The 26,602-nt window shown below is 39.9% G+C and overlaps 2 protein-coding genes across 2 annotated transcripts in view; both read right to left on the bottom strand.

Annotated features, from left to right (window-relative positions):
* Nucleotides 1-694: 694 nt before the first annotated feature.
* Nucleotides 695-8,950, bottom strand: LOC132210179 (ral guanine nucleotide dissociation stimulator-like 1). The gene is made up of 4 exons (XM_059649604.1): nt 8,618-8,950; nt 5,092-5,206; nt 3,551-3,665; nt 695-994 (listed from the first exon to the last, which is right to left on the bottom strand). Exons 1-3 carry the CDS (start codon nt 8,879-8,881, stop codon nt 3,553-3,555), a joined length of 492 nt encoding a protein of 163 aa, XP_059505587.1. The 5' UTR covers nt 8,882-8,950; the 3' UTR covers nt 695-994; nt 3,551-3,552.
* A 1,776-nt stretch (nt 8,951-10,726) lies between these two features.
* LOC132210178 (ral guanine nucleotide dissociation stimulator-like 1) overlaps nt 10,727-26,602 on the bottom strand; it is a 31,685-nt gene continuing 15,809 nt past the window's right edge. Inside the window, exons 4-12 of the mRNA XM_059649603.1 lie at nt 24,418-24,611; nt 23,660-23,787; nt 21,310-21,525; nt 19,187-19,290; nt 18,321-18,399; nt 15,770-15,856; nt 15,172-15,204; nt 12,501-12,560; nt 10,727-10,782 (exon numbers count right to left, since the gene is read on the bottom strand). Of these exons, the coding sequence (XP_059505586.1) occupies nt 12,552-12,560; nt 15,172-15,204; nt 15,770-15,856; nt 18,321-18,399; nt 19,187-19,290; nt 21,310-21,525; nt 23,660-23,787; nt 24,418-24,611 (850 nt within the window). The 3' untranslated portion in view covers nt 10,727-10,782; nt 12,501-12,551. The remainder of the gene's footprint in view (nt 10,783-12,500; nt 12,561-15,171; nt 15,205-15,769; nt 15,857-18,320; nt 18,400-19,186; nt 19,291-21,309; nt 21,526-23,659; nt 23,788-24,417; nt 24,612-26,602) is intronic.

Raw genomic sequence — 26,602 nt, forward strand, 5'->3', positions numbered from 1 at the left:
TACCTGCCTTTTGCCTTCCTCTCTTTTTGAATAGGGGTGTCACATTGGCAGTTTTCCAGATACTTCCCCAGAATCCAAAGATGAGGAAAACTACAACAGTACACCCACTATTCCTGGAGCTAACTCTTCTATCTGTCCCACCAATGCTTGTGCCAGCACGAGTTGCCCCACAGCGCTGATGTGACAGTCACTGCAAACGCCATTATACAACAGTCTTGCACAGAAATTCTTTGAAAGTGCATCTAGACCAATGTGGCCTTTGCACTGAAGCTTGCATTTTACAAATGGCATAGGGTCAGTGATGCAAGTGAGTAGATGGATGTCAGAGGCCATTTTTACTGGAGACACCTTTCCCACATATTGCAAACAAACTGTTCTAATCCTGGCAGAGCCATTATTTGTTCAACCAGTTTCTCCATCAGCTGCCCCCCCCCCCCCACCAATAGAGATTTCCTGTGTGGTGCCAAGGTACCTGCCTTGCTCTCTAGGATTATGACTGTCAATTGCCCCAGATACATGGTTCGTGGAGGTGAGCTCTCAACACAAATTGCTGATAGGAGCTTATATTTAGTGAAGCAGCACTAATTAGAGATGAAGTATACTCCCTCAGCCCAGAATTTGTCTTCTACTTCAAAAGAATGAAACAAAAGATTGCAATTTAAGTTTTTTTTAATTTAAAACAAATGTACGAATATTGAAAACATTTACTGAACACTATTTTTAGAAACGAAACTTAGACAAAGAACTGAGATGATTTCCTCTTCTACCTGTGGCTGGCATTGTTGGCATAGCCTCGATGTTGAACCATTTTAGTTTTAAAGTGGTTATGTGTAAATGTCTAATTAGTGAATCCTATATCGAGCACCAAGCGATTTACAGAAGGAGAAGAAAATAAAATACATCCGACCTCTCAAAAATCAGGGCGGTGAGCTCCTTCAAGCCCTTCCTCACTAGAGCTCATTGATTCACATTGGGAAGGAGGCTCGAACATTGCCTGTGGAAGAAAGGAATGCCAGAAATGTTAAAGTGTTTGTTGTTCCTGGTGTTAATTTATACACAGTGCAAATGTGAATTTGATAGAGACGCAAATACTGTTTAAAATTCCTGACATTTTGCTACTTTGAATGGATTATTGTTTTGGATCCATTTGAAAAGTGAATATACATAACCAACGTCCTGCATGTGAGATGTGATTGCATGAAGATGAAAAGGTCAATGAGTGAGTTTCAGATTAGGCTGTTAAACAATGAGACCCACTTGAAACAATGACAGATCTGAGTAATGGAACATGAGCAGATAAACTGGGAACAACAAGTGTATTACAGTATTCATGTCTGAGGTGATCTGGACCCCTGTACGTCTTTTAAATACCTGCTATCCCCAAAATGGTTCGCACTTTACAAATATATATTCTCTTACACACACGCGCACATCTCACAACATAACCATTCAAAATAAATTCGTTATAAAGCTGAGCATTAATTAAAGTCTCAAACAAGTGCGATACCACTAGCAATAATAAACAGTGCTGTTATTTCTTGCAGCTGCAGTGAGTTAAAAACATATCAATGGTTTTTTTAATCCAGAATTAGTTAAAACTGCTGGAAACAAAAGGTTGGCTGGAGACTTTAAAGGCCGAGCCAAACAGTCCAGCTGAAGTACTCATCATCCCCCCTAATGGTCTGGATAAATGGTTAGTTTGTTAGTTTTTTTTCCCCCTGAGATGGCATGCACTTTACTGATATATCCTCTCATACACACACTCTCTCACTCTTACACTCTGACAGTTTCATTCAGTCTCACACTTACGCACATCGTCTCACTCAGCCTGTTATAGTCACTCACACACACTCAGTCAGTCTGACTCACACTTCACGCAGCCTCACTCACACTCAGTTTCACTCAAAAATAATCGACTCATTCACACACGTGGACTGACTCACGTCCCACACACTCTCACACAGTCTCATTCACACTCAGTCTCACACAGTCTCAGAAGCACAATCTCACACACCCTCACTCATACAGTGTCACGCTGATTTTGCAGTTTCACTCTCAGAACTAAACGCATACACATCAGTCTCATACGTAGCCTCAATGACTTTTTCACTCACACACATGGTCTCAGTCTCACACATACAGTCCCATACTGACTTTGCACAGTCTCATTCTCACTTCCTACAGTCTCACACACGTAGTTTGACTCACTCCCACACAGACACTGACATTGTGTCACACGCACAAACTCAGGGTTAAACACACACATGCTCAATCTTGACTCTCACACACCAACTCAGTCTCACTCACACAGGCTGTCTCTGACACTCTTAGTCAGTCTCACTTTGAGTGCGCAGTCTCACTTTGAGTGCGCAGTCTCACTCGAACACAGCCCCACTCGGACTCTCTCACTCACACACACATTCTTAGTCACACACATGGTCTCACTCTCACAAATGCATGGTCTCATTCACATACAAATCCCGACTCTCTCTCTCAGAGTCTCACTCACACATATGGTTTCACTCACAGTCTCACTGACTTCATACAGTGCCACTCTCTCACACCCACTCACACAGAAACTCTCAGTATCGCTCACACACAGTCTCATACTCACTGTCATTCAGTCTGACTCACACACATGGTCTTACTCTAACTTCACACAGTCTCACTCTTCCACATCAGCTCACTCTGACTCTCACTCACACAGTCTCATTAATGCATACCGTCTCACTCTGACTTCCCACAGTCTCACACACTCACTCACACACAGTTTCACTCACTCTCACTGACTTGGCACTCACTCACACACATGGTCTGACTCGTACTCTCACAATCTCACTCACGTAATCTCACTCTCACACACTTGGTCTCACTACGTAGCCCGTATAATAATTTTATATTCAATTTCTGTAAAATTGAACATTAAGTAAAAACAGTTAAAGTCTCAAACAAGTGCAGTATCACTGGCAGTAATAAATAACTCTATTATTTCTTGTAGTTACCCTTTGTTGAAGGCATGTCAATGGCATTCTCTCCAAATTAGCTTAAATCACTGGAGAAATAAAAATATTGAAGGCAGGAATGGAGTACTGAAGAGTTTAAAGTCCAAACCAAACACTTCAGTTGAAGTATTCGTCATCCTGCCATTGGCTGAACAAATGGCTGGTTTGCTTTGTAACCAAACAACCATTGAGGAACCAAGGAAAATTCAATTACAATTGGTCAACAAGATTGATATGTAAAAGATTCTTTTTCTCATCCAACCAATTGATACATGACTGTGATGTTCATAGAAGACAGGTAGCAGGGTTCAATTCTCCAGCCCTCCAGAAAAAATAGCTGATGTGCAAGATGTTTGAAAAGAACAAACAAGCACTGGACTCAAAAGTTAATGTTAAGCAATTGTCTGAAGTCAAGTCACTCTATCCAAATTGTCCAATAATTTAAAGTAGAAAACTGCCAAAGTAATTTATTCATATATTGCAGGGTTTTTGATACTGAGCAGAGATTTTAGATCCAACACAGTCCCATGAAACATTATATTTCTTACAGCTAAAACTTGCATAGACATGAAGATCTTCTTTCGGTGAATCTCAGGATGAAGTCATGATTCACTTTCTTGTTCATTGCGTAATACAGGATGGCATCGGCCGGAAGTATGAGCACTGAAAAAGCAGAGGGAAAGCATATTATTATTCACACGTGTTTTCATCATATTGATTGTGCACAGGTCCAACTGCTTCCTGGATATGGAAATATCAATGGCTGGGAGGAACAGAACAAATGTACTGCAAGGATTCAGAATGTATTACAAAACACAAGAGAAAGTCTTGGAGTTATACCATCCTTAGGTAAACTCAATAACTGAAAACCATTATATCTGAGACCCATTCTAAGGATGAGCATTGTTGGCCAAGAATAAAATCCATTTCAAACCCCTCGCTCTCCGATGGCACAGGCCCTCTTCATGACAGTTTGTACAATTGACTGGCTTTATTAGGCTACATATGAGGCTATGAAGAGTCAGCCAAGCATACAGTAGCCCAGGTAAAGATGTCAGATTTTCCTCTCTTTAGAACAATGCAAAACCCCAACTGATTCACGAATGACCCAGCAGCTACAAGGTCACTTCTGCTGATACCAGCATCAAACACAAAAAGGTGCAGTGTGTTCAACGTGAAAACACTGAGAAAAGCTATCCTCTCCTTCAGCATTGTGTTGGAATCTTGAAATTAACACCACTGAGGGCACCTAAATCAAACACGAGTTAGTGATCCAGTGTATGGCCATTTTCTGAGGGCAATGATGGATGCAGAATAAATATCAGCTTTGTCAGTGAGACTTGCATCCAGGGGATTGATTTTTCTTTTCTGTGAAAACTGACAGGGATCGCCTGCTGCAAAGGCATTGGGACCTTCATTTTCATAAGGCATTCTGCTTAACACAGCCTGGATGGCACGTATTAAACCCATGAGTCCTCGTTTCTACTTTTCATCAGGAAATGGAGTTGGGGGAGGGTTGCGACAGATTAGCAACTTGACAGCAGGGACCCCATCCATGTTTCTGGTCTCTCAGCCACGGGCCAAAAAGAGGGGAAGAACAGATTAATTTCAGCAACAGGAAACATTTATTTTGGAATAACTAGTTAAAATAAGAATGAACAAAGCAATGTGAATAATGCCACAACCAAATCCTGATGTACATCCTTCACTCAATATGGCTTTAAGTAGCTTTACAAAGGGGCTACTAGACTCCAAACACTAACCCTGACTTCTCTCTACATGTGCTGCCACTGCTGCTGTGCTTTTCCAGCAGTTTCTGATTTCCAGCATTTGCGGTTCTTTGTTCTGATTTGGCTTTAGGGCAATCTGATGAAATAATTTGCTTTTATTAGGTGCAGGTATTAGTAGTTTATTGGCTTTACATTCCTCGGACTTGAATCCTGTTGAACATGGTTGGATATGTTCAATGATACAAATTTAGATATCTTCACCTTTTTGGTGAAATCAAAAGAAAATATCAATTCCCTTGCAGTGGCTATGCTGTTCAGAAATAGATTTAACTTAAATTGAAGCAATTTCCACTGCTCACCTTTATTTGATTCAATGATCTGTGCTAGAGCAAATTGCTGAGGACGCTCGGGTTCAAATTTGAGCGCGGTCATGGCTTTGTTGAGAACTTCAGATACACGATCTTGATTAGTCACCTAATTAAAACAACATTCACTTTTCATTAATGCATTATACACACACACACACACACCAAATGAAATATGTAAAGCCTCAATTTCCAAAGGGCTTATAAATATAGCTGCTTTCACCCAGAAAACTAATTGGGACATTACACTGAAAGCTGTAAAAGTTACATTAATAAAATAATATCTGGTGGGACTGTTGTTGTAAAATCTGCATTCGATGCTCCATAACACAGTTACTGTGAACAGTAAAGGGTGGAATTTGAATGGAAACAGAGCCCAGTGATCAAGTTTACCTATACACACAGTTTGAAACAAGTAACTAGTGATGAAATTCATAAGTTAAATAATCTACTTCGATCCCCTCCCACCCAAAACCCCCATACCATTTGAGATAATGGGAATTGCAGATGTTGGAGAGTCCAAGATAACAAAGTGTGGAGCTGGATGAACACAGCAGGCCAAGCCGCATCTCAGGACCACAAAAGCTGATGTTTCGGGCACAGACCCTTCAACAGAAAAGCTTTGTTTCAAGGCTGAAGAGATTACAAGAGAGTTGCAGTGGGAAAGAGATCCACTGAGGTTTGTCCGGAGGGAGGAGGGTAACTTCTTCAGGTTAGGCATCCCTGGAAGAGGCTTCGCAATGAGGTTAAAATTGTATCAGAGATAATGGGAACTGCAGATGCTGGAGAATCCAAGATAACAAATTGTGGAGCTGGATGAACACAGCAGGTCAAGAAGCATCTTTGGTGCACAAAAGCTGATGTTTCAGGCCTAGACCCTTCATCAGAAAAGGGTCTAGGCCTGAAACGTCAGATTGTGTGTTCCTAAGACGCTAAGCTGCTTGGCCTGCTGTGTTCATCCAGCTTCCCACTTTGTTACCCCCATACCATTTGCCTGCTTTTAACATTTATTGTCATGACAGCAAATGGCTCAATGTTGTTTGTGAAGTCTGACATTTCCTAATGCAATGCTTATTCGTATAAATTATTCATAAAATTGCTTTAACAATTTGAAACATTTAGCAATTTGTGATTTGAAGACAGTGCAAATATTTAATATTCAATCAATGTGGCTGTACAGGAATAATATTTGATAGGCAGGATATTGAGAAGACCAACTTTTTGGGGCAATTGTCTGCTTTTGTTTAATTCTGTGTTATATTTGGAGATTGCTTTTCTCAGCTCAAATTTGAGCAATGACCTGGAAGATGAAATGCACTCGCAAATTTTCTGTTTCTTCTGGAGAACTCCAATGTTTTCTGGTTGAGCAGACTCACACTTAATTCTACTTTAATTGTGCTATAGTTCATGGTGAAAAAAATTACTTTTGCCACCCAGTCAAAAGCAAAGATCATAATAAATATATTAATGAATAACAAATCTGAAAAATCCAACAAATGTAGTGGAATTAAATTCCTGAGGAAGTGGCAGATGTAGACACAATTACAATGTTTAAATGACATTTGAATAAGTACATAAATAGGAAAGGCTTGGAGGGATATTTTGTTCGGTATGTCTCTACAATTCTATAAGTGGCAGAGTCAAATATAACACAACTAGAGATTAGATGAACTACATTATCTTTCTAAAGAAGAGTCTAGGCCCGAAACGTCAGCCTTCCTGCTCCTCCAATGCTGCTTGGCCTGCTGTGTTCATCCAGCTCGACACCTTGTTATCTTACATGAACTAACATCCCCTAAAGTGATCTTTTTTGAATAACCAATACCTTTTCCACTCTGTATGCTCACACTTTAAATGATTAATCACTAATTTTAGTGATTAATTAGTGATAAATTGGATTTTCTAAATTATGTTCAAAGAAGTGCCACACAAGTGTGCAAGCAAAATTGAAGCCTGTGGAATGAAATGGGCAGTGGCGGTATAGACACAAAATTGGGTAAGGATTAGAACATAGAATCATGAAGAACAGTCATTTACTCAGGCTAACTAAAGTAAATGAGGGAAACTGTTTACTGGTCCTTCTGACACTATGTACCAAGGTCAAAATCTAAGGTCATTGGTGGGGAGCAAAAGCAAAAAAAAGAATTCTGCTTTTTCCAAACCGCAATATCTGAATAGGTGGTTAAAGCAGATTAAATTACTTTCATAAGACGACTGAATAATTACATGGAGCAAAATTTGGTGGGCAGGGGTAAAAAGGGCAATGGTGGTGGTGGTGGGTGGCAAATTTAGCTACTTCTTACTGAGATTTAGCACAGACACAATAAGTCAAGCTTTTTTTTTGCTTTGTGATAACATTCCGCGATTCTCTAGTTGGCCTCTCATGACTGTGTTAGTTGGCAACAATTTGTTGCACATTCATCAGGAGACATTATTGTCATTTTGGTTGAGAATTTTGTTTTCTGTGTTTCATAGATGTCCAATTTAAATAGGCTGTTTGCCATTTGCTTATCCAAATTCTGCCTCAGATCTTAGGCTGGTTCTGCCCCATCTCCAGCTCACTGACAAGCTAACAAATATTCTCTTTACCAGAGTAAAGAGGCGCTGTTTGTCAACAATATTTAAACACCAGAAGCAATTTCCACGCATCACACTGACCTCTGTGGAGGCACAATCAGAGTATGACTGATCCTTTCAAGGAAAATACATGATCAAACAAAACAACCTATGTGCCTTCTAATTTGGCCAATATTTCTTCGGCTTTCCTAAACTAGCCAGTAGGCAACTATTCTGTTTTGGATTGCACTCTTGCTATTGGAACACTTTGCCTGCAACGGGAGTAGATTCGCCAACTTTAAGTACATTTAAGTCGACATTGAACAAGCATATGGATGTACATGGAATAGTGTAGGTTAGATGGGCTTCAGATTGGTATGACAGGTCGGCACAACATCGAAGGCCGAAGGGCCTGCACTGTGCTGTAATGTTCTATGTTCTTCTCCAACCCATTTTTGATGTGCTTTCTTCCATGTACCAGCCTTTTAAATTTCACATGAGCCAAAACCAGGAAAGAAATATTCAATATCTCTGCTAATATTACTCGATTAGTTCACAGATGGGCCAAAGTGCTTGTGGTCAGCTAACTGAAGATCTGGTACCTCCTTGCTGATTTATTGTACAGTTAATGATACGTGTTAATTTGTGATATTTCCTCTTCAATAGTTATCGGTTCATCCACAAAATGGGGCAACAAATGCTGCACCTTGCCAGGAGAAATGCAAGGAAAATGTGTTCAGGCCTAAAACCTAAACATTGCTAGTGCATTACAAAACAGTATCAAAATGACGGTCAAAGCACTCCTATTGACCAAAAAAGACTTCAGCAATGTGGAAAATACACAATGAATATGACTGCATGGCAACAAATAATTGGGATTAAAAAATCCTCTTGCGATACTGGCAGAAAGCAATGGCAATTATTTGGACCGAGCATGACAAGAGCAACCAGTCCAGGGCCTTACCAAAATCATTTTGATTTGTTGTGCTCTGTCCTCCTCTAATCTGACTCGGATGAGGCAGCTTTTCTCATTCTGGCGGTTGTCCCTCCGACGTGTTGCACACCAGCAGCTGCCCAAACCCGCACGCCTGCCAGACTTGGCTCTGTCATAATTTGGTTTTGCTGGTGCACCACTGTTGGATGAACCTCCAGAGGAGGCAGTATCCACGGATTTTAATGACTGTGGAATAATTATTTTGTTTAAGAAGACGTTTGTCAATTGTTGCATATTAGAAACTTCCCCCTTTCCAGTTATATTTATTATTACACAAAATATGCTCTCCTGCTGCCCACAAAGGTGAAGGCATTCTGCGCAGGACAGCTTAATTGCAAGAACATGATGTTGTACATGAATTCTTGGTCATTGCTGTCTTGTGAAATTTTTTACTTGCAGTTCTTTCCTCTACCAGGAAAGATCACTTCTGAGGAATTATACTCCCGCTTGTGTTTACTAGCTGTTCAGTCAACATCAACAATTCAGTACTTAGCATGCCCATAAATTACTAATTAGTTTCCCTCAGCACAATAACATTGTGGTCATTTCACTTGACCATGTAAACTGGTGCTTCAATTCTAGGTTTGTCAGATAAACCCTTTGGGGTTTCAGTTTGCACTCAGTATGTGAACATGCTTACATAAATATTTATTTGCCCACTTCACCCTGCTACGCACAGAAATCTTGAATACAACTACAATGTTTGAAGTTAAAACACACATTTATGAAGTGTGGGTGACTGCGAATGGGCCAACAAGTGTATGGTGCAGGTCAGAATGTGTGCGGCACAGCACCACTGGCAGAAAGAAAGAGAGAGATAGCAACAGCAAACCACACAGAGATAGAGAACTAAAGAAACCGGAAGTGAAATCATCTAAGTCACTGCAGCTCTTAGTTTATTATTAATATAGAGGCAGTCACAACACTAAACAGGAGAATCTATAAAAAGGAAGAGGGTATTTTAAAACAATAAATACCACTCCAAAACACCCAAATGTGACCTAATAATACTTAGCCCAATTCGTGGGAGAATACATTGCGAAAACATTCCTGGGACAAGTCCTAGACATATTCTAGAAACAATAACCATAACACAACTCTGATAATCATCCAGAATACAATGGTGTTTGGAAGAGAACACACTAATCAACAACTCAAAGCCCAAATATTGAAGAAAAACAAAACATGCAGTCACGAGAACTCCATGCAGAGAGCTGCATTACTTTGTTGCAATTGGTGGATCAAGACCTGGCCAACATACTCTAAATACTGTTTTTGTGGACTGTGCGCTTCAAGCTGCGACAGATGTACCCCATGCACTAGAATTTATTGTGCAGAAATTAAACATGCTGTGAATAATTAAAGATGAAATATTTTGGTTATTGATATGGCGATCTTTAAAAAAAACACGTACAGCTTCCTTTGTACAATTTTAAAACCATATAAAATATCTAAACAAAACAAAGCAAACCACATCTGAAAAAAAAAAATCAGCTCTCACTTCATGAGCGAATAATACCTTTTCTGGAATCAAATGCTTCAGTAACCAGCACAAAGGTTGAATTTTGCTGGGAATTGCACAGCTGTCTTGCCTTTGTTCTGAAAGCAAGTAACCCAACTTTGGCAAGTGGGACCTCGGATGGAAAATTGCTGGCAGCAGCCAATTATGAAGATGCTTGATGGAACGGCATTCAAATTAAGGATTTCAGTCTGGCTGAAACATCAAAATGGCTATTAGGCTAATAGCTCTTAAAAGGAGAAGGAGATTGGCCAGGCAGTCATCCAGTTCCAGTGGCTGGGACGTATCACTGAGTACCCTTGTGTCCTCTTGACTGCCAAAGTGTAGTCAGGATAATAGACGGCAGGAAGGCAGAAGAAAGGAAGGAAAGAAAGAAGAAAAAAAGTGTCTGGGCATTATTAAACAACCAGTGTCTCCAAGAACAACATATTTTATGTGATGAGTGCCTCACTGTCTCACCTTTTCCAGCGCTTTTTGCGAGGTGCTTGGCTCTTCCATTTCCAAGTGTCTGGCTGAGGTAATGCTCTCGTCTGAATCCTCATTCCGAAGGGATGCTGGCTGCTCAGAGCTTTTAGTTGGAGCGCTGTGTACTTTAACACCTCTCCTTGAAAACAGGCTGCACAAGGGAAAGGGGACACAACAAAAATATGGAAACGTCATTGCATTCTAGACAAACTGTCAAAAAAATTAAACTAGAATGAAGGTATATTGATGATGAGAGTACCAGGAGTTTGATGTTCGCCACATTTGACCTGTGAGAAATTAATAGTGGCACACTCATACCAAGAGCTAGCATTACTAGTATTGAATATTGTTACATTGCCTAATAGTTAAGGAGTATATGAATAGGTTACAATGTTTGCATATTTGAGTGGCACAAGAATCTGGACTTTTTGCAATGTTATTCAACCTATCAACCTCAATCTTATGAATGGCAAAATGTGGATTTGAACACCCACAGGGTGGAAAATTTCCCCCAACCTGGCCACATGCTAGTGTGTACATAATTTCTTCCCTAAAGCTGAAGTTTATTAAAAATAAAACATAAAACGTAAAACAAAGTAACACCATTGATAATTGATAGAAAACTGTACACAGCACTTTGTAAGGTAGGACAGTGAACTCTGAATTTGGCCTTCAGTATATTGGTACTGCAAACGTTAGGATTTCTATTCAGCAACTTGCATTTATATTGCACGTTTAACATAGAAAATTTTCCAAAACTCTCAAAAGAAGTACAGCAGATGGCATGATAAAAAATTCCCACACTGAAAATCCTGATTGTTGGTATATTGGGCATTAAATAGTACAGGGAGCAAGAGCAGACGGCTGCTGAAATGTGAGATTGCACACTAATGCTGCAATGTTGATTGCCTGCACTTCGAGAATCACAATTAAGCCGCAGAAGCCTAAATCACATCCATGTAACATCCACACTCATGTAAAGAGAAGATATCCCAGGAAGTGAATAAGTGTTTCCCTTCTCTTTCTTGGTTTCTATATAATAGTCACATGTCACAGTCCAGATCACTGCAAGGCACAACACAGCAACAACGCATGGTTTTTTCTCTGAAACTCTACATGGGTAGGTGGGAGAAAAACCTGACTTTGCTGAGTTCTGGTCAGTCCTTGCCTATTGAACAGAAATACAAGATAATATCTCCAACTCAGGAACATTACTGAAAACAATAACTTTGAAGTCTTTACACATGTATGCGTGACAACACAAACACATAATTTCATGTCAACTTCTACATGGAAAGAGATTTGAGTTTTGAGGTGGAGTTTCAAATGTGAGAAGCATGGCTGATAATTTTTCAACAGAAGATATTTCTGCTGCCTGCTGACCCACAAAGTAGCACACAAATCTGATTTTTCACTCAAAATTGTTAAACATTGCTAGTTTTCATTATACAGGCCCACAAATATGCAAATTTAATTCACTGCAACACCTTTTTTGCTTACTTGTCTCTCATAAACAAATTCATAAATTTAGCCACGGTGCAACAAACTTCTCAGTGGATAAATGAGAATCGCGAGGCAATACCAAGCTCATCACAGGTCCACATTCTACATTCATGGCCATAGCAAAGAATCTGTATCAATCAGTCTACACTAGACACATGCACGAGGTGAGAATAACACCACCACTCCTTGCATCGTCTCAAATTACTCGACCAGGTACTAAAAACATCCCACTCCAATGAAACAATAATGACCACGCATCAAATGTCTCTATTTGTCAAGGAACAGATGTACTTATCTTTCTGTCCAATCATCCCGATAAAAAAGGAAATAATGAGATATCTGAGGTGCTTAACATGGGATACTTACCAGCTGAGGCGCTTCAACACACTCTTTTTGGGCTTTGGCGGTTTCTCGAGTTCAGAGGAGCTGCAGGACAGCAGATAAACATGTTCAGACAAGATTCATTTAAAAAGAATCAGGTGCCTTTGTTCAATACTCTGAATATTTTTGGCAAAATGAATCATTTACAGAGAATTGAAACTGCATGAATGATAATTTTGTTTGCAAAAGGCACGTGTTTTCAGGCAAGAGAACACGGAACATTACTTTGACTAATGAGCAACAAAATCTCTTCTGTGGGCACATCAATCTTTTCTGCTTTATGAACAGCAGATCAAGACAATAAGAATTCTGAAGAAGTGTCACCAGACCCAAAAGTTAACTCTGCTTTCTTTCCACAGATGCTGCCAGACCTGCTTAATTTTTTTCAGCAATTTCTCTTGGTGTTTCTGATTTCCGGCATCTGCAGTTCCTTTGGGTATTTTTTTTTTACCAAGACGATAACCTTCTTAGTCTTTTTGCAGAACACATAGAATTGAAAAAAATTTGATGCAACACGACAGTATTGATTCATTGAGCAACTGGCTTTATCCTCATAGGTCAGAATTCATTGTCAAAACTTTGAAACCAAGGAAAAGGAAGACAGTAAGTAAACTGGCAGCTCACTAGCATTAAACAGCAATTATAGCTAGAGACGATTTCACACACAACCCTTAACTGTTTTACCTGCACACTCCTACAATACCAGTTACGTACTCGCTATCCTCACTTAAGTATTGTTGCATAAAGAACGAGTCTAGAAAATTCTCGTTTGAACGAAGGGTGTATGATGAGCAAGCAAACTGCAGGGATTTGATACCCAAAATTATTTCATATTCCTGAAAGAACACAAATAAATAATGAGCTGTTAAAGAAAGTTTAAACTGCTATAATTGTTCCTGCTAAATCCTAGTCCGTGGTATTTTGAACAGCATCGATAACTTTATTCAAAGTGCACAGTACATCATGTCACAAAAATATTTCTGCTTTGGAAATAAATGACACGAACGTGATTTTGAAGGAGATATTTCTGTACAAATTATCCAGGATGGTTTCAGGACACTAATTCCCAAAACAGTGTTTCAAAGATGGATTTTTTTTTAAATGATTCACTCAAGAACAATACGCTGATTTCGGGTGAAGACAAGAAAAGTTATGAAAGATCATTCATCGACGCAAAGGAGGTCTGCTAAGTACAAAATAAGTGGCTGATCTATAGTAACTGGTACCAAGACAGACGGGGAAAATGTTGAGTTAATTTTTCAAAGTTGCACCACCACGAAATTGAATGGACCATGAGCAGCTTGAAGTTACTGGACTATTTTCTTTCAACCACAGTGGCTTCTTGGTTGAATCTTGTCACAATTTGACATGTAAAAAGGGGCAGGCCTCTCTAAGTCAAACTCTGACAACATGTTACTGCCAAGTTGTAAAGTCCCAGCCAGTTTTCAACAGGTCAGTGAAAATAAACACTTCACTACATCCACATCAGCCACGACAAATGGCGGGCCATTTGACAGATTACATTCCGAGCTGGCGAATTGGAGTCACACAGCGTTGGATGCCTATTTTGCCACCCAGCTGATTTTACATCACATGGCCCAGTTTGGCAAATTCAGCATCAGCTGCTTCTGATCGGAACCTATTCTATTCATAGGGATCTCAAGTTACAGCTCTGTTTGTCATAAGGTCAAATTCCTCTCAAATTAATATTCCCAGGTTGCCTGCTGAATGTTGCAGTACAAGACGAAAATACAATCTGTGTGGGTTTCCTCTGGGTGCTCTGGTTTCTTCCCAAGGTCCAAAGATGTGCAGGTTAGGTGGGTTGCCCATGTTAAATTGCCTGTCGTTCCCAGGGATATTTACGTTCAGTGGGTTAGACGTGGGGAATGGGTCTGGGTGGGACGCGCTTCAGAGTGGCCATGTGAACTTGTTGGGCCACATGGCCCGTTTCCACACTGTGGGGATTTGATGATACCTTCAACAGTAACCATGGCAACAGGGATGTTTGAGAATTTGGTATTACCAAATTCAGAAATATGGAGTAAAAAATACTGCCCAGTCAGTGAGAACCCCAACAGCTGCAATCCCTCAATTTTTTGACATCCCATGACGAAATGATGTCTCTCATCTAAAGGAAAATACTAATATGGAGAGATTGTTTACCCAGTGTCTTCAATAATGAAACAGCTTCCATGACACTGAGATTAATTGAACAACATCTTCACTCACATAACGCCTGGCATATCCTGTACGTGGCTGTGACTGCTCAAAGGTAAATTGCAGCACATTAGCAGCGCAAAAGCAAGCCATTTGGCTGAACTGCTCCATGCTGATCTTTACACCTCTCCCACCTTGATTCAACTCTTAATATGCCTCTTTGTGTCCTTTCTGACATCTAACTTTCTCTCAAACTCATCTGTGCTCATCCTCTCAACGAGTCCTGGTAGCAGCAGCTTCTGCAATCTGGCTGCTCTGAGCAACAAAGCATCTCCTTAATTCTTTATTGGATTTATTAGTGACCATATACATTTAGGATGCAGTTGTAGATCCACCTACACTCCCATCAAGCAAATAAAGCAGCACATGAGTGAAAAGCATGCTTTTCCCCTTTCAGACAATTCCAAACATTTTGCACAATGCAATTTTCAGTACTAACTTTTTGTCTCTTGTCAAAGTAGATCCAGCCATTCTGTAAGAGATAGACAAGGACAAAGAAAATTAATTCAATATGGACAAAGATCAAATGGTACTACACGATCATGAAATTTAAAAGATCAGAAGTGAAATACAAGCTCTGTAAACTTGGTTCCATTTTAGGATATCGTCAAAGGTCAATCACAAATGATCTATCATACCACTAGGTCCAACTTTGGACATTACATAGAGCCCTTTGCTCCAGTCAAGTAGGTCAGTGCCAAGCTGGTGGCATTCTCAGCTGCTTAACTGCTCAATAGGCAGGGACATCCAGGTACCAAATTTAGCTGTACAGAATAAAAATGATTTGCAACTTATCCAACTTTTTGTAAAACTAAACCCATATTCAATTAACTGCAAAATGAATTGAATGTTCCTTTGTTAACAAATTGTTTGATTCACAGCACAAAGCATCAAATTATTCTGATCAGGGTGATTAATCAAACTCAATTGTTTTTTTCTTGTTGCTTTGATTCTCATCTACAAGCAGTTTGCAATGAAACTGTAACAATAGTGGTCATCAGCAAATAAGGAATCCAAATCTTGTAAAAGAGACTTACTGAATGGTAATTAGGGAAAGCTGAATCCAGCACTGAAAACTCTGTTAAGAAAGTTCCCAGGTACGGCACAATTCCCTGAACTATATCCTAGAAAAAGAGAGGTGAATTTGTTTAATCCATTGTGAATTCAGTGTCATATTTCCCAAACATACGACTCCATGTCTTATTTATTCCCTTGATCATGCAACTAAATCTATTTAGAATCAAAACTTAGAACTCAAAATTTCAGACTGTCATACGGTGGAATGCAAAGTTGGAATTATAAAGGCCAGACAAGTTCAACATTTGATCCCTGATCTGTGAACTGTAAACCAAACTCAATATTTGAGTAACTTCATCATTTGGAGATTGGACATTTTCTACGTAATGTGCAATTGCGCTTGAAGATAAAAACAATTTACCTCACCAGATCTCCAAAACTTTGTCTCAACAAGTTTAAATGTAATTTTTTTCTAAAGTCAAGAATATAATTCTTCTCAATGTCTTTTCATAGGACACCTCTCTTACCCAAAGAAATAATCTAATGGTCTCAGACGGTGGGTTGGTTCAGAACCTAAGAGCCTAGGAGATTGATCGGAATTTGCAAATTGGAACCAATATTGGGTTTGTGGCAGGAAGTAAATGCGATTTTTGAGGGGCTTTTCGGCAACTTGATGCTTTCATCCAGCAGCATACCAGAGGGTACAGTAATAGTTCTTACTGTGCGTACATTAATGTTGAAGACACGAAAGTTCCAAGTATGAACAGCCAGTTCACAGATGACACAAGAATTGGACAGGTGTAAACAGCAAAAAGCCTTAGTCTCTCGGGTTACACATATGGGCTGGTTAGAAGGCTTGAACAGAGGCAAATAGAATTCAATCCAGAAAAGTGTGAGGTGAAGCATTTTGGGAGTCTAATAAGTCAGGAGAATATATGTTCAATGAGATAATAAGATGTGGAGCTGGATGAACACAGCAGGCCAGGCAGCATCAGAGGAGCCGGAAAGTTGATGTTTTGGGTCTGTATGAGAGAAGATCAGAAGGACCTTGGTGTGTGCATAAACATATTCTTGAAGGCAGGAGGACCTGTGGATAAGTTGGTAAAATATTGGATACTTGCCTGAATATAACAGCAAAGGGGTAATGATGGAACTGTAAATAACATTAGTTGAGCCACAGCTGGAACAATGTGTGCCTCAAAACTAAGGCATTTTGCTACTTACTACCGCTCCAATTCTTGTGTCATCTGTGAACCTGCTGTTCATACTTTGAGCTTTTGTGTCTTGGACATTAATGTACACACAGCAAGAACTACCACGGTGCCCGGCACCACTGCCAAAACACATTTGTGTAAGATGCTGAAAGATTAGCAAACGATGCACTGTAATTCACTGCATAATCTGGGAGAAAGCTTTATGGAAGTTATACAACTGTCCAATCATGAACTCACATTTTCCCCTGTATACTTACAGAATTTTGCACCACAAAAACAATCATCATGCAGAGCACACATTTTTGATTATAAAAGCAAACCTACTTTTAGATTCAATCTAGATCAGAAAAATATGTTGAAATTCTGTACAGTGCACCAATCACAACACACAATAAACAAAGTGTGACAGCAGGGCAGTAGAAATTCTGGGGCAAACATCTGGAAAGCTATGTAAAAATATAGTTCACTGCAACTAGAACATTGAGCAGTTTGAAACATGGAGTGTCTGTCAAACTGACAACATGCTAGCATGATTACTGCATTTCTCCCTCTTCAAATATCAGCTTTAAAATGCTTCAATTCCATCTAAGAATGATTTAGAGAATAAGAAAACTTTGACTATTTTCTGAGCTGGACAACTAGTTTGGTAAAGTGGCACCAAAATATTTATATCTAACCAACTATTTTGTTATTTTGTCAAATTCAGGAGCAAAATGAGTGGACAAAGAGCATGATAAAAGGAGTGAGGAGGAATGGCTAGAAACTTGTCAGTTTTCGTCCAAGCTAGTTGAAACTAGATAGTTGATGTCTGAAATATTGAACAAACAAAGAGATATGAATATCTCTCCATTCCTACGCAGCAAATAGTTCTTACTGCAGAGAACAAGAAAAGGAAGACATGGTAATTGAGTAAAAACACTTATGAGAACCAGTTAAATCTCTTAATGTTTTGCCTTGGCCTTTATTAATTACAAGGCCCTTGAAGTGTACAAAGCAAAAGAAAAAGAAATTGACACATATCGCACTTTAGACATTGCTTCAGTTCAAATTTCCAAGATAATGAACACTGAGAAAGATAATCTATGAAGGCTGCATCACTGCAGCATAACCAAATTAGATGTTGATTAAAATGTTAACTGCAATATCATCAGCAATTATAAGAATCATGACAAAACAATCTTGGAAGACTTGAGCCAAGCCAGACCACCTGGACTGCAATACATATATTCCTGTTGCAGTATTGATTGACAGAATCTGTATGCATTCAGTCACCAACTGAGTTCATTGCAGATATTTTACTAGAAACTATTGATCATGGCCTGAATATAGTCACACTGGGCCAAGTGCAACACCTTACCTCCATTAGCAGCTCTCTACTTGCTATAAAGTTATCTTCTTCATTGTTTGAAAGGTCTTCAAATGTTATCTTACTGCTCCTCGTCAAGAGAATGAGACAAATTACTCATGGCAGAATAGAGTCAAGATAACAAACAGCCGACATAGAATCTGACAAATAAGCAAGTAATACAGAGAGTGAACGGCAGTGAAGCATTTTTACAATAAGTATAGTTATGTTAACCAAATTGTTCAGAAATGTTTTGGCAATCTCTGGGGCAGGTAGAACTTGAACCCTGATTGTTTCAACCCAGGGATGGGGATACTGCCATTGTGCCGCAAAAGCTCTTGAGTGCAGTCGTTTTCGTGAATCTCATTGCAGCAAGAGAGATTTCATTCCCAAGCTGCCTACAAAAAACAACCATGATCAAATGGTCTGAGGCACACGAACATAAACTACAGGTGTGCACTTCAAAGTGTTATAGAGTGCTTTCTTGGGAGATTAAAATAATTGTTGTCTTTGTATTTTAGTATCCCACACAAACCTCCGGCTTATATCACCCCATCACAGCATATCCACAGGAAACTGTGTTCCGTTACATCCAACAGCAGATCAGTTTTGGAACACGATAGTTAAATATTTCAAGTTGCCAAACAGTTTTCTTTTTCCACTTAAACAAATTAACTCTTCGCTCCTTCGTGAAAGAATGAAAGATTCTGCCAATTAGCCAATTGTTAGGATTGCACTGTAGTGCCTCTGGTAATCCTGTTAATGCACCGAGCGTGTGAAGATCACTTGTGCAAGTAAACCTGGAGGTCAAACCTGCAATTTCCTACCTCATATTTATTAAATAAATATTACAAGGCTCTTTCTGAACAATGACTTACTTTGACACGGCTGCCCAAGTCTTCTTCAAATTGAACACACTATTCGATTGCAATGCAGTGGTAATTGCATGCACTGACGAGAAATTCTGCAAAGTTCTACATTCCTGTCAGAGAAAAAAAGCCATGAGTTCTGTGGAAAAAGCAGTGACTCCCCATTACCCAACACCTCAGACTTTTTAATAAGGTTCTATCAGAAAAATGTTAGCTGAGAAAATAACAGCATTAACAAACAAACTTTTTGAGGGAAAGAATTCCATGATTCTTGGCAACTCAAACCTTGATATTCGTTTTGTATCCCTCTGAGACAACCTTTTCAGTTCACTTGCTGCCAGCCTGTGACTGGTTAGATTTGATTACTGACACCAAAGGAGAGCTCAAAAAGAGTAGGATTGACACATGGACATCTGAGTGGTAGAAGTGGCGAAGGTAGGGGGGTGGGGGCGGGGTAATCATCTTTGTTATATCCATCACATTTAGCTCATAAATGAATGATAGGTTGTATTATCTGTCAGAATAGGAGGGCAGGACCAGTCAAGTGAGATACTCATTCGAGGGGAAACAGACAAATCAGGAAATTGGGTCTACTTTTATGAATCACTACGTTATTGATACTGAGTTAACTAATCTTACCTAGATTAGCAGCTGAATGTCCTTCATCTGTTTCCACCACCCCCCCAACCTGTTGGAGGTAGGGAGAAAACTGGATCAAATCAAACCTCCCAAATGTGTACTTTGGGGTGTGGTGGAGATGAGGAGGAAGCCTGCGAGTGTTTGTTATCAGGTCTCAAAGCCACATCTGCTTGGGGAGGAAGGCCAGGGAGGGGCAGGGTGATCACACCATTTGGGATTTCTTTGAAGGTGCGTCAATTGGCATAATCATAAGAGCCTTATCTGATTAAGGCCAGCAGGTAGGTTCTCCAGCCCAGAGTCTTCCGGCTTCAGGGAAATAAAGCTGCTGCAGTAAAATGGAAGTAATGGAGGGCACTTCAACATGGAAGCCACTCCTTGCCAACTATTGTAAAAACGCAACATCAGAACTAGAAAAGTCAGCCAAGTGATCAAAGTAAGGTGGTGATTCCTCTTCAGAATAGCCTTTGATAGCACCAGTGTATATGTCAGCAACTCTTTCATCCATGTCTACTACTGGGAGTCAGCCTACATTCGGTTGAACTGCTCCATATTGTAAAACTGGAGACAGACTTTCAAATCCCCATCAAGGTCCCATTAATGCCTCAAGACTCTTAACAAGTCAAAACTGATGCAGGCAGTGTTGCCAAGACCCAAAGCAGACTTCTCTAAATTAGCTGGCAACAGAATTATTGTGAACTTTCATTCCAAACCTTACTAATGAATGAATATTTTGTTGTCACGTGTATACGGGAAAATACATTGAAAGTACAGTTTTGTTGCAAAATCCAGTGCAATTTTGGATTATAAAATCAGTAAGAATCAATTACTTCCTTTACTTAATTAGTTAATTACTCGGTTCCTATCCTGACCCTTTCCAAATGTACGAGTGGGAATGCCACATGTTGGCGACAAGTACAAACCTGGTATCAGATCTGACAGCCCTTCCTCACTCTTTTCCCGATTGCTGACTAACATGCTGAGACAAATTCCTTTGGCAAACACATAAGAAACAGACAACCAGGCAAGTTACTGGAGGGCCATCATGTAGGCACACAGAATGCAGAACATTGGGAATAAAATGTACACTGTTTCATAAACTGACTACAGCTTGGAAGGGAGGCAAATAACACTATGTAATGCCCAATAACTAACTTCATTTTTGAAGGGCCAGTAAAACTCTGAAATCAGTTTGCCTTTTTTATCCACATAAATATTTTTGATGAGAAAAAAATACATTAATATTTCAATGCAACTGTAAACTGAGGCAAGAACTATTAGCAGCCAGCACTACAGAAATTATGAATGCTAGGGTTTTCCATGAAGCATTCAACTCTTATTCAGAAAAGTATTCTGCTCGCCAATTCAAGAGGCTTTCAAACCTTGGACATATCAACACATACTGTTCATGGCTTGCTCTCTTCCACCATGGTTGTTTCATGCACTGTGGACTTTAACATGTCACAAAGGCTAAAAACCAATAAAGAATAGTGTACCTGGGCAACATCAATCCATTTCTCAATGATTTTAGCCGTCTGCCGTGGTTTCAGCTGTTGAGGTCTTAATATGGTGCTGGTGACACATTTTGTAACATTATTGAACTGTGTAATGGTGGCCTGGACGGTTGATACCAGATGCTGTTTTTCTTCCTTCCCTCGTTGAGACCAGATGGACCCTAAACATTGGCTGGGCACAAGTTTCCGAAAAAGATCCTGATCAAAAATAAAAAGGAAACAAAGGTTAAAGGTGTCAGTCGTGCCATGTTTTAAGCAATGAACGACAAACAAGATTTGTCCATCCATGGGTACATTCGTCCTGCTAGTTTGCAATTGTACATTAAAACTGCATGCTATATTGTCAACGACTGGCTACGTAATACTCACATTGATGCACAAGGGCACATTGGCTATTCAGACAAATCAAAACCCTCAAATTTTCAGTCATCTGCTTCCGATTTGTATGTTAGATTTAAAATTACCGGTTATCTCCACCCAACTCCGACTGTTGGCTCCACGCACACCATCAATGCACGGCTCTGCTGGCAATAGTCACTGCTCCAGATGCTCAGCCCTGGTGGCCCACAGGCTAGACAGGCTGGGCATCAGTATAGCGGCCCTGCATCATGTCTACTTCTCGCACCAAGGCAGGTTGACAGAACACGATGGCAGCCCGGCCCTCTGTTGGTTCAACAGACCTGAATATCAACACTTCCCCACTATTGGTTTCATGCTGAACACAAATATTGCCAAACATCCAAGCTTGTCAACTGGCCATTCAGATTGCATCATGTCCTTCTGTGTCCCTCTTCAAGATGAGCAACTCCCATCAACAATTATGCTCCGACAGTGGAAGTTAACACAACCGGCAAATAGCTCCTTCAGATCCCCGTAAACTCATTCAGAATGGAGAAATTTGTCAGTCTCATCACTTTCAAAGCCAGAGTTGGCTGTGACAGGTTGGAGTAGAAAGGAATGCTCAGAAACCATTGAGTGGGAAACTGTTGCATGTTTATGCAAGCATGGTGGGCTCTCACTTTTAACAGTCTGATCACGTCACAATGATGTCAGCGATCATTTCCGGCAAGGAATAGCTTAGGCTAACCCTGCTGCCTCGACAGTAAACTACATAATAAAACTCCTGCTGTTTAACATTCAGCCCCCTGGCCCTGCATGGTAAAGAAAAAAACTAGCGATGAGGATCAAAAAAACCGCTTTGATATTCACCAGGTCAAACCACTGATTTGAAAAAGACTCACAGCCCTCACTGCAGATCTCGATGGTTCAACAAAAGAAAAGCAGCTACATTCCTCAACAGACACCCAGCTAGGTTGCTTCCCACCAAAAATGGCTGTTGTCATCATTATGTCACATGATTAGACTCTAAGTGCCAGTCGGTATATACATACACATATGCAACAGAGACTGCAGTGAAAACAGACTGTTACCTTTGGAACTCTGTGCAGAAAAGCAGCTGCCCCTTAACAAACTGAGATAACAAAGTGTGGAGCTGAAGGAACACAGCAGGCCAAGCAGCATCTTAGGAGCAACTGTGCTCACCCAGCTCTGCACTTTGTTGTCTCGGGTTCTTCTGCATCTGCAGTTCCCATTATCTCTTATCCCATAACCAAAACCTACTTTTGACAAAGTGGTCACTTCCAGATGAGATCGCTGCACCCCTGTTCTGAACACTAACATATGCTTGGGATTTTTGAGATTGAGAGGACTACTCACATTCTAGAGTCACACCCAATGCTGTCATACAGACCACTGAACTTCCACTTCAAGCCTAAGCCTATGACCAGACTTTGACATAACTCAAATTTTGATTCAGCAACCACGAGTCTCATTTTGTAGAGGTAGGCATCAAGCCACCTCGGAGACTAGACTGGAATACCCCGTGGCTGATCCCACTCCAGAAGATTCTGGGAAAACAACAAAATTGCCATACTGGATACTTCAAACAAAATCAGTGGACTCTTGAAGAAACAGTGACTGTTATGATGAAACAATTAAACTTTTACCCTGAAATACTATTCATTTTGTAAAGGTTCAACACTAAGTTACAAAGGATTTTCAGTGCTCTCTCGGGTCACTTATTTCACATGGCGTTCATTCAAAACAAATGACAAGTGCTGAAGTTTTAGTTGGCAGGTATTTCAAGCGAGATACTGAAGTTACACATCAAACAACACATTTTAACATCTTGGAAGGCTGCATTTTTAAGGGAATTCAGTTATAATGACTGGTGGAACAGTAATAGCAGTAAATAATAGAGAGATTCAGATGCATACTGCTGACTGAAATATCTTATTCAGAATGACTGGGCCCCAGATTCCTGTTTACTCACAGCATCCATAAAAGTCAGCTGCTCTGCAATGAAGCGTGATGGGTAGGACAGGAGCTTTTCGTCAACTTGTTCGATGGTTTGGTCGTGTTCTTCTCCCACACAGAATCTGACTCTTCTCCGGTAGCCTTCTGTGCAAGTGAAGATAGACATTTATTTTGTGCCCAAAGTTCACACTGCTCTAAAATATCTCACAAACTTGTGACTAGAAATCATGCATTGGTTTACAATAGTTATCTAATATTCATACTTCTAAATCTAGACTTGGTGAAATTAATATGATATTGCACTGAAATCCTCTTGTTGGGAGCATCTCAATTGCAAAAGAAATTGTATTTAATGAAAGATTCCCATCCCAATTTCTGGCTTTAGAAAATCTTCTGAATCACAATCTATTGTTTCACAATAACTTGCAAAACTATTACATCAGATTATAAAATAAAATGTCATCGACGGCAACAGTTCAAAAGGAAATTGTCCAGAAAGTTGGATTACATGCTGCTGGGTCTTATCGGACTATATTAGAGTATCAATTCTATGCAGAATTTGGTCTTGTACATCATGCAATTAGTACAGGGGTAATCACTCAGCCATAATTTTAATTAACTTCGTTTAGCCAAAAATTTGGAAGTAATTTTGAAGCTTGTCAAAGGAAACCAAAATGAACTAAATCCTGAGACAAAGGGGCAAGCCGCACACAAACTTGTAGGGAGGCACCCTGAATTAAAGCCACATTTTTGCAACATAATTATAAATCTTACTGAACATCTCTTTCTCCGCTGTTTCCTCCACCAAAAAACGACTCAGGAGTTTCTGGGCCTGTAGTTCAGCATCTGACCCTGGCACTGTCTGGTTCAAGTAGGAAAGTACCTTCCGCAGACAAGAGTAAGTTGGAACTTGACGAAAGTCTTCGGCAGACTCCTCCAGCCAGATTTCGAGAATTTCAGGTATAGCACTGGAAATAAAGTCAGAGTTAATAACAGTTCATCGGGGAAGCTAAACGTGTGGGGAAAAAAGCTTCTAATTCTACAAATGTAAATGCAACAGATTAAAGTTGGAATATGGGGTCATCTTGTTCGCACAGGAGATGAGCTGCCACCTTGAACTGCTGCAGTGCACATGGCAATGGTGATTCTGCTGTGCCATCAGAGGGGGGCTGTGTGGCACTTTGACCCAATGATGAAGAAATGACTGTCCAAGTTAGAATTACACTGGCCATGGATGGAAACCACAAGTTGGCCATGTTTCCAAGTTTTCTTCTTTGTAGATTGCACAGGTAAGCTTAAGGCTCACGTATAAAGTGATTTCACATGTGTCTGAGGTTACTTATTACACCAGCAGGACCTCTTGGTGTTTAGAGTTTGCTGGTAAAGAGAAAGTGAGCTTTAACAAAAAATCTTCTTTACAAAAGTCAAATGGGACAAATCAGATGAACAAAGAAAAACACAAGGATAATGATGATTTGTTTGTCTTTGTTCTGGGAGTTGCATTGCCAGTGCTTGGATACCTCGGTAACATGGATAAATTGGGTCCAGCTGAGGATGAATAATGAAATACTCCAACATAGTCAGCTTTCAATTCACTTATTTTAACTGCCTGGCTAATACTGAGAGGCCACGTAGCATTATTTCACAGGTAAATCAATGGTTACTTTTTTGCAACAAGACATCAGCTGCACAGAGAAGTCATCACACCACTGAAATCGAACCCTATGCACAGAAAAACTCCCCAGGGCACCTCACAGCAGATTAACCAGACAAAAACTGACAAAGGAGGCGATATTCAAACAGGTGACCAAACATTTGGTAATAGTGACTCTTCATGAGTTTCTTAAAGGCGAGAGATGGTGATGTCTCGAGGAAGGAACTATACATCTGCAGGAAGTAGCACTAACGGTGGTGGGCTGATGAAGAAAAAAATCAAGTAGTACACAGCACACTGGACTTGGCAGAACAGAAAAGTTCCAGGCAAAGTTTGGGACCTAAAATAATTCCAGACAAAAGCAAAATAAGAACATGAAAGGATGTGAACACAAGAATTGAAAGTTTTTTCGAAAAAAAATCTAAAGTTCAGACACTGGTCAACCGAGAGACAACGTGGGCCAGCAAACATCAGAATGATGAGTCTTGTTGTGAATTGGGAGATGGACTGAGTTGCAGCTATGGTCTATGATGCAATAGGCAGGAGAAACCTTTGACGTTCCAAAGACTCCAAAAAGTAAACATTTGTTTGATTAGCATCCCCAATTTACATGGAATATTTTACGCTGAAAGTGCTGTTCTAGTTTTTAATTTGGAATTTCCTTATCTGCAGCCCTACACTGAAACAGATGATCACCTATTTGAGTCCGTTCATCATAGATCATTACAGCACCGAAATTATATGATGTGAAACATTACACACAGACATTGGGGCTTGACTCAGACTTTAGCAGATCCATTCCTGTTAAACAGTGGTTGGTGTAGGAAGTGCTAGGCAGCCATAGTGCCATATGCAGCAATAGCCTCTTGTTGTTTGAGAAAGATATACGACTTAGAAATAGTTTACACTGGAGGGACTATTTTGAGTTCATCTGCTTTCAGATCAGTTGGCATAGGTCGTACTCTTTTGCAATGATTCAAAAACACAGCTGGCCCACACTGTTAAGGTGCTGAATGATATTAACTGGTGAACATGGCAAATTATGAAATGAAGTGACTCATTTTTGGAAATGTCGAGAGATTGTTTTTCAGTGAGGTCAGAAGAATTATGAAAAGCTTGACAAAAGGTGAAGTTTTTCATCAGCTTTTTTTAAAAAATGGAGAAAAGCATGCTGTGTATTTCAGATTTTAGAGTCTAAACAGCTGAAGCCATGGCTGGTAACAACAGGACAAACGTAATCTGGGATAGGCGAAAAAGTGAAACTGGACAGGAAAAAAGAGAAACGTCTGAAGTGGACACAAGGAA

The sequence above is a fragment of the Stegostoma tigrinum genome, chromosome 11 (assembly GCF_030684315.1).
Source record: "Stegostoma tigrinum isolate sSteTig4 chromosome 11, sSteTig4.hap1, whole genome shotgun sequence".
Lineage (NCBI taxonomy): Eukaryota > Metazoa > Chordata > Chondrichthyes > Orectolobiformes > Stegostomatidae > Stegostoma > Stegostoma tigrinum.

Coding starts and splice junctions, on each gene's coding strand:
- LOC132210179 (XM_059649604.1), bottom strand. CDS start 8,881: ATGCAACAATTGACAAACGTCTTCTTAAACAAAATAATTATTCCACAG. Junction 5,207..8,617: donor AACAAATCAAAATGATTTTG/GTAAGGCCCTGG, acceptor TGTTTTAATTAG/GTGACTAATCAAGATCGTGT. Junction 3,666..5,091: donor GATCATTGAATCAAATAAAG/GTGAGCAGTGGA, acceptor CTGCTTTTTCAG/TGCTCATACTTCCGGCCGAT.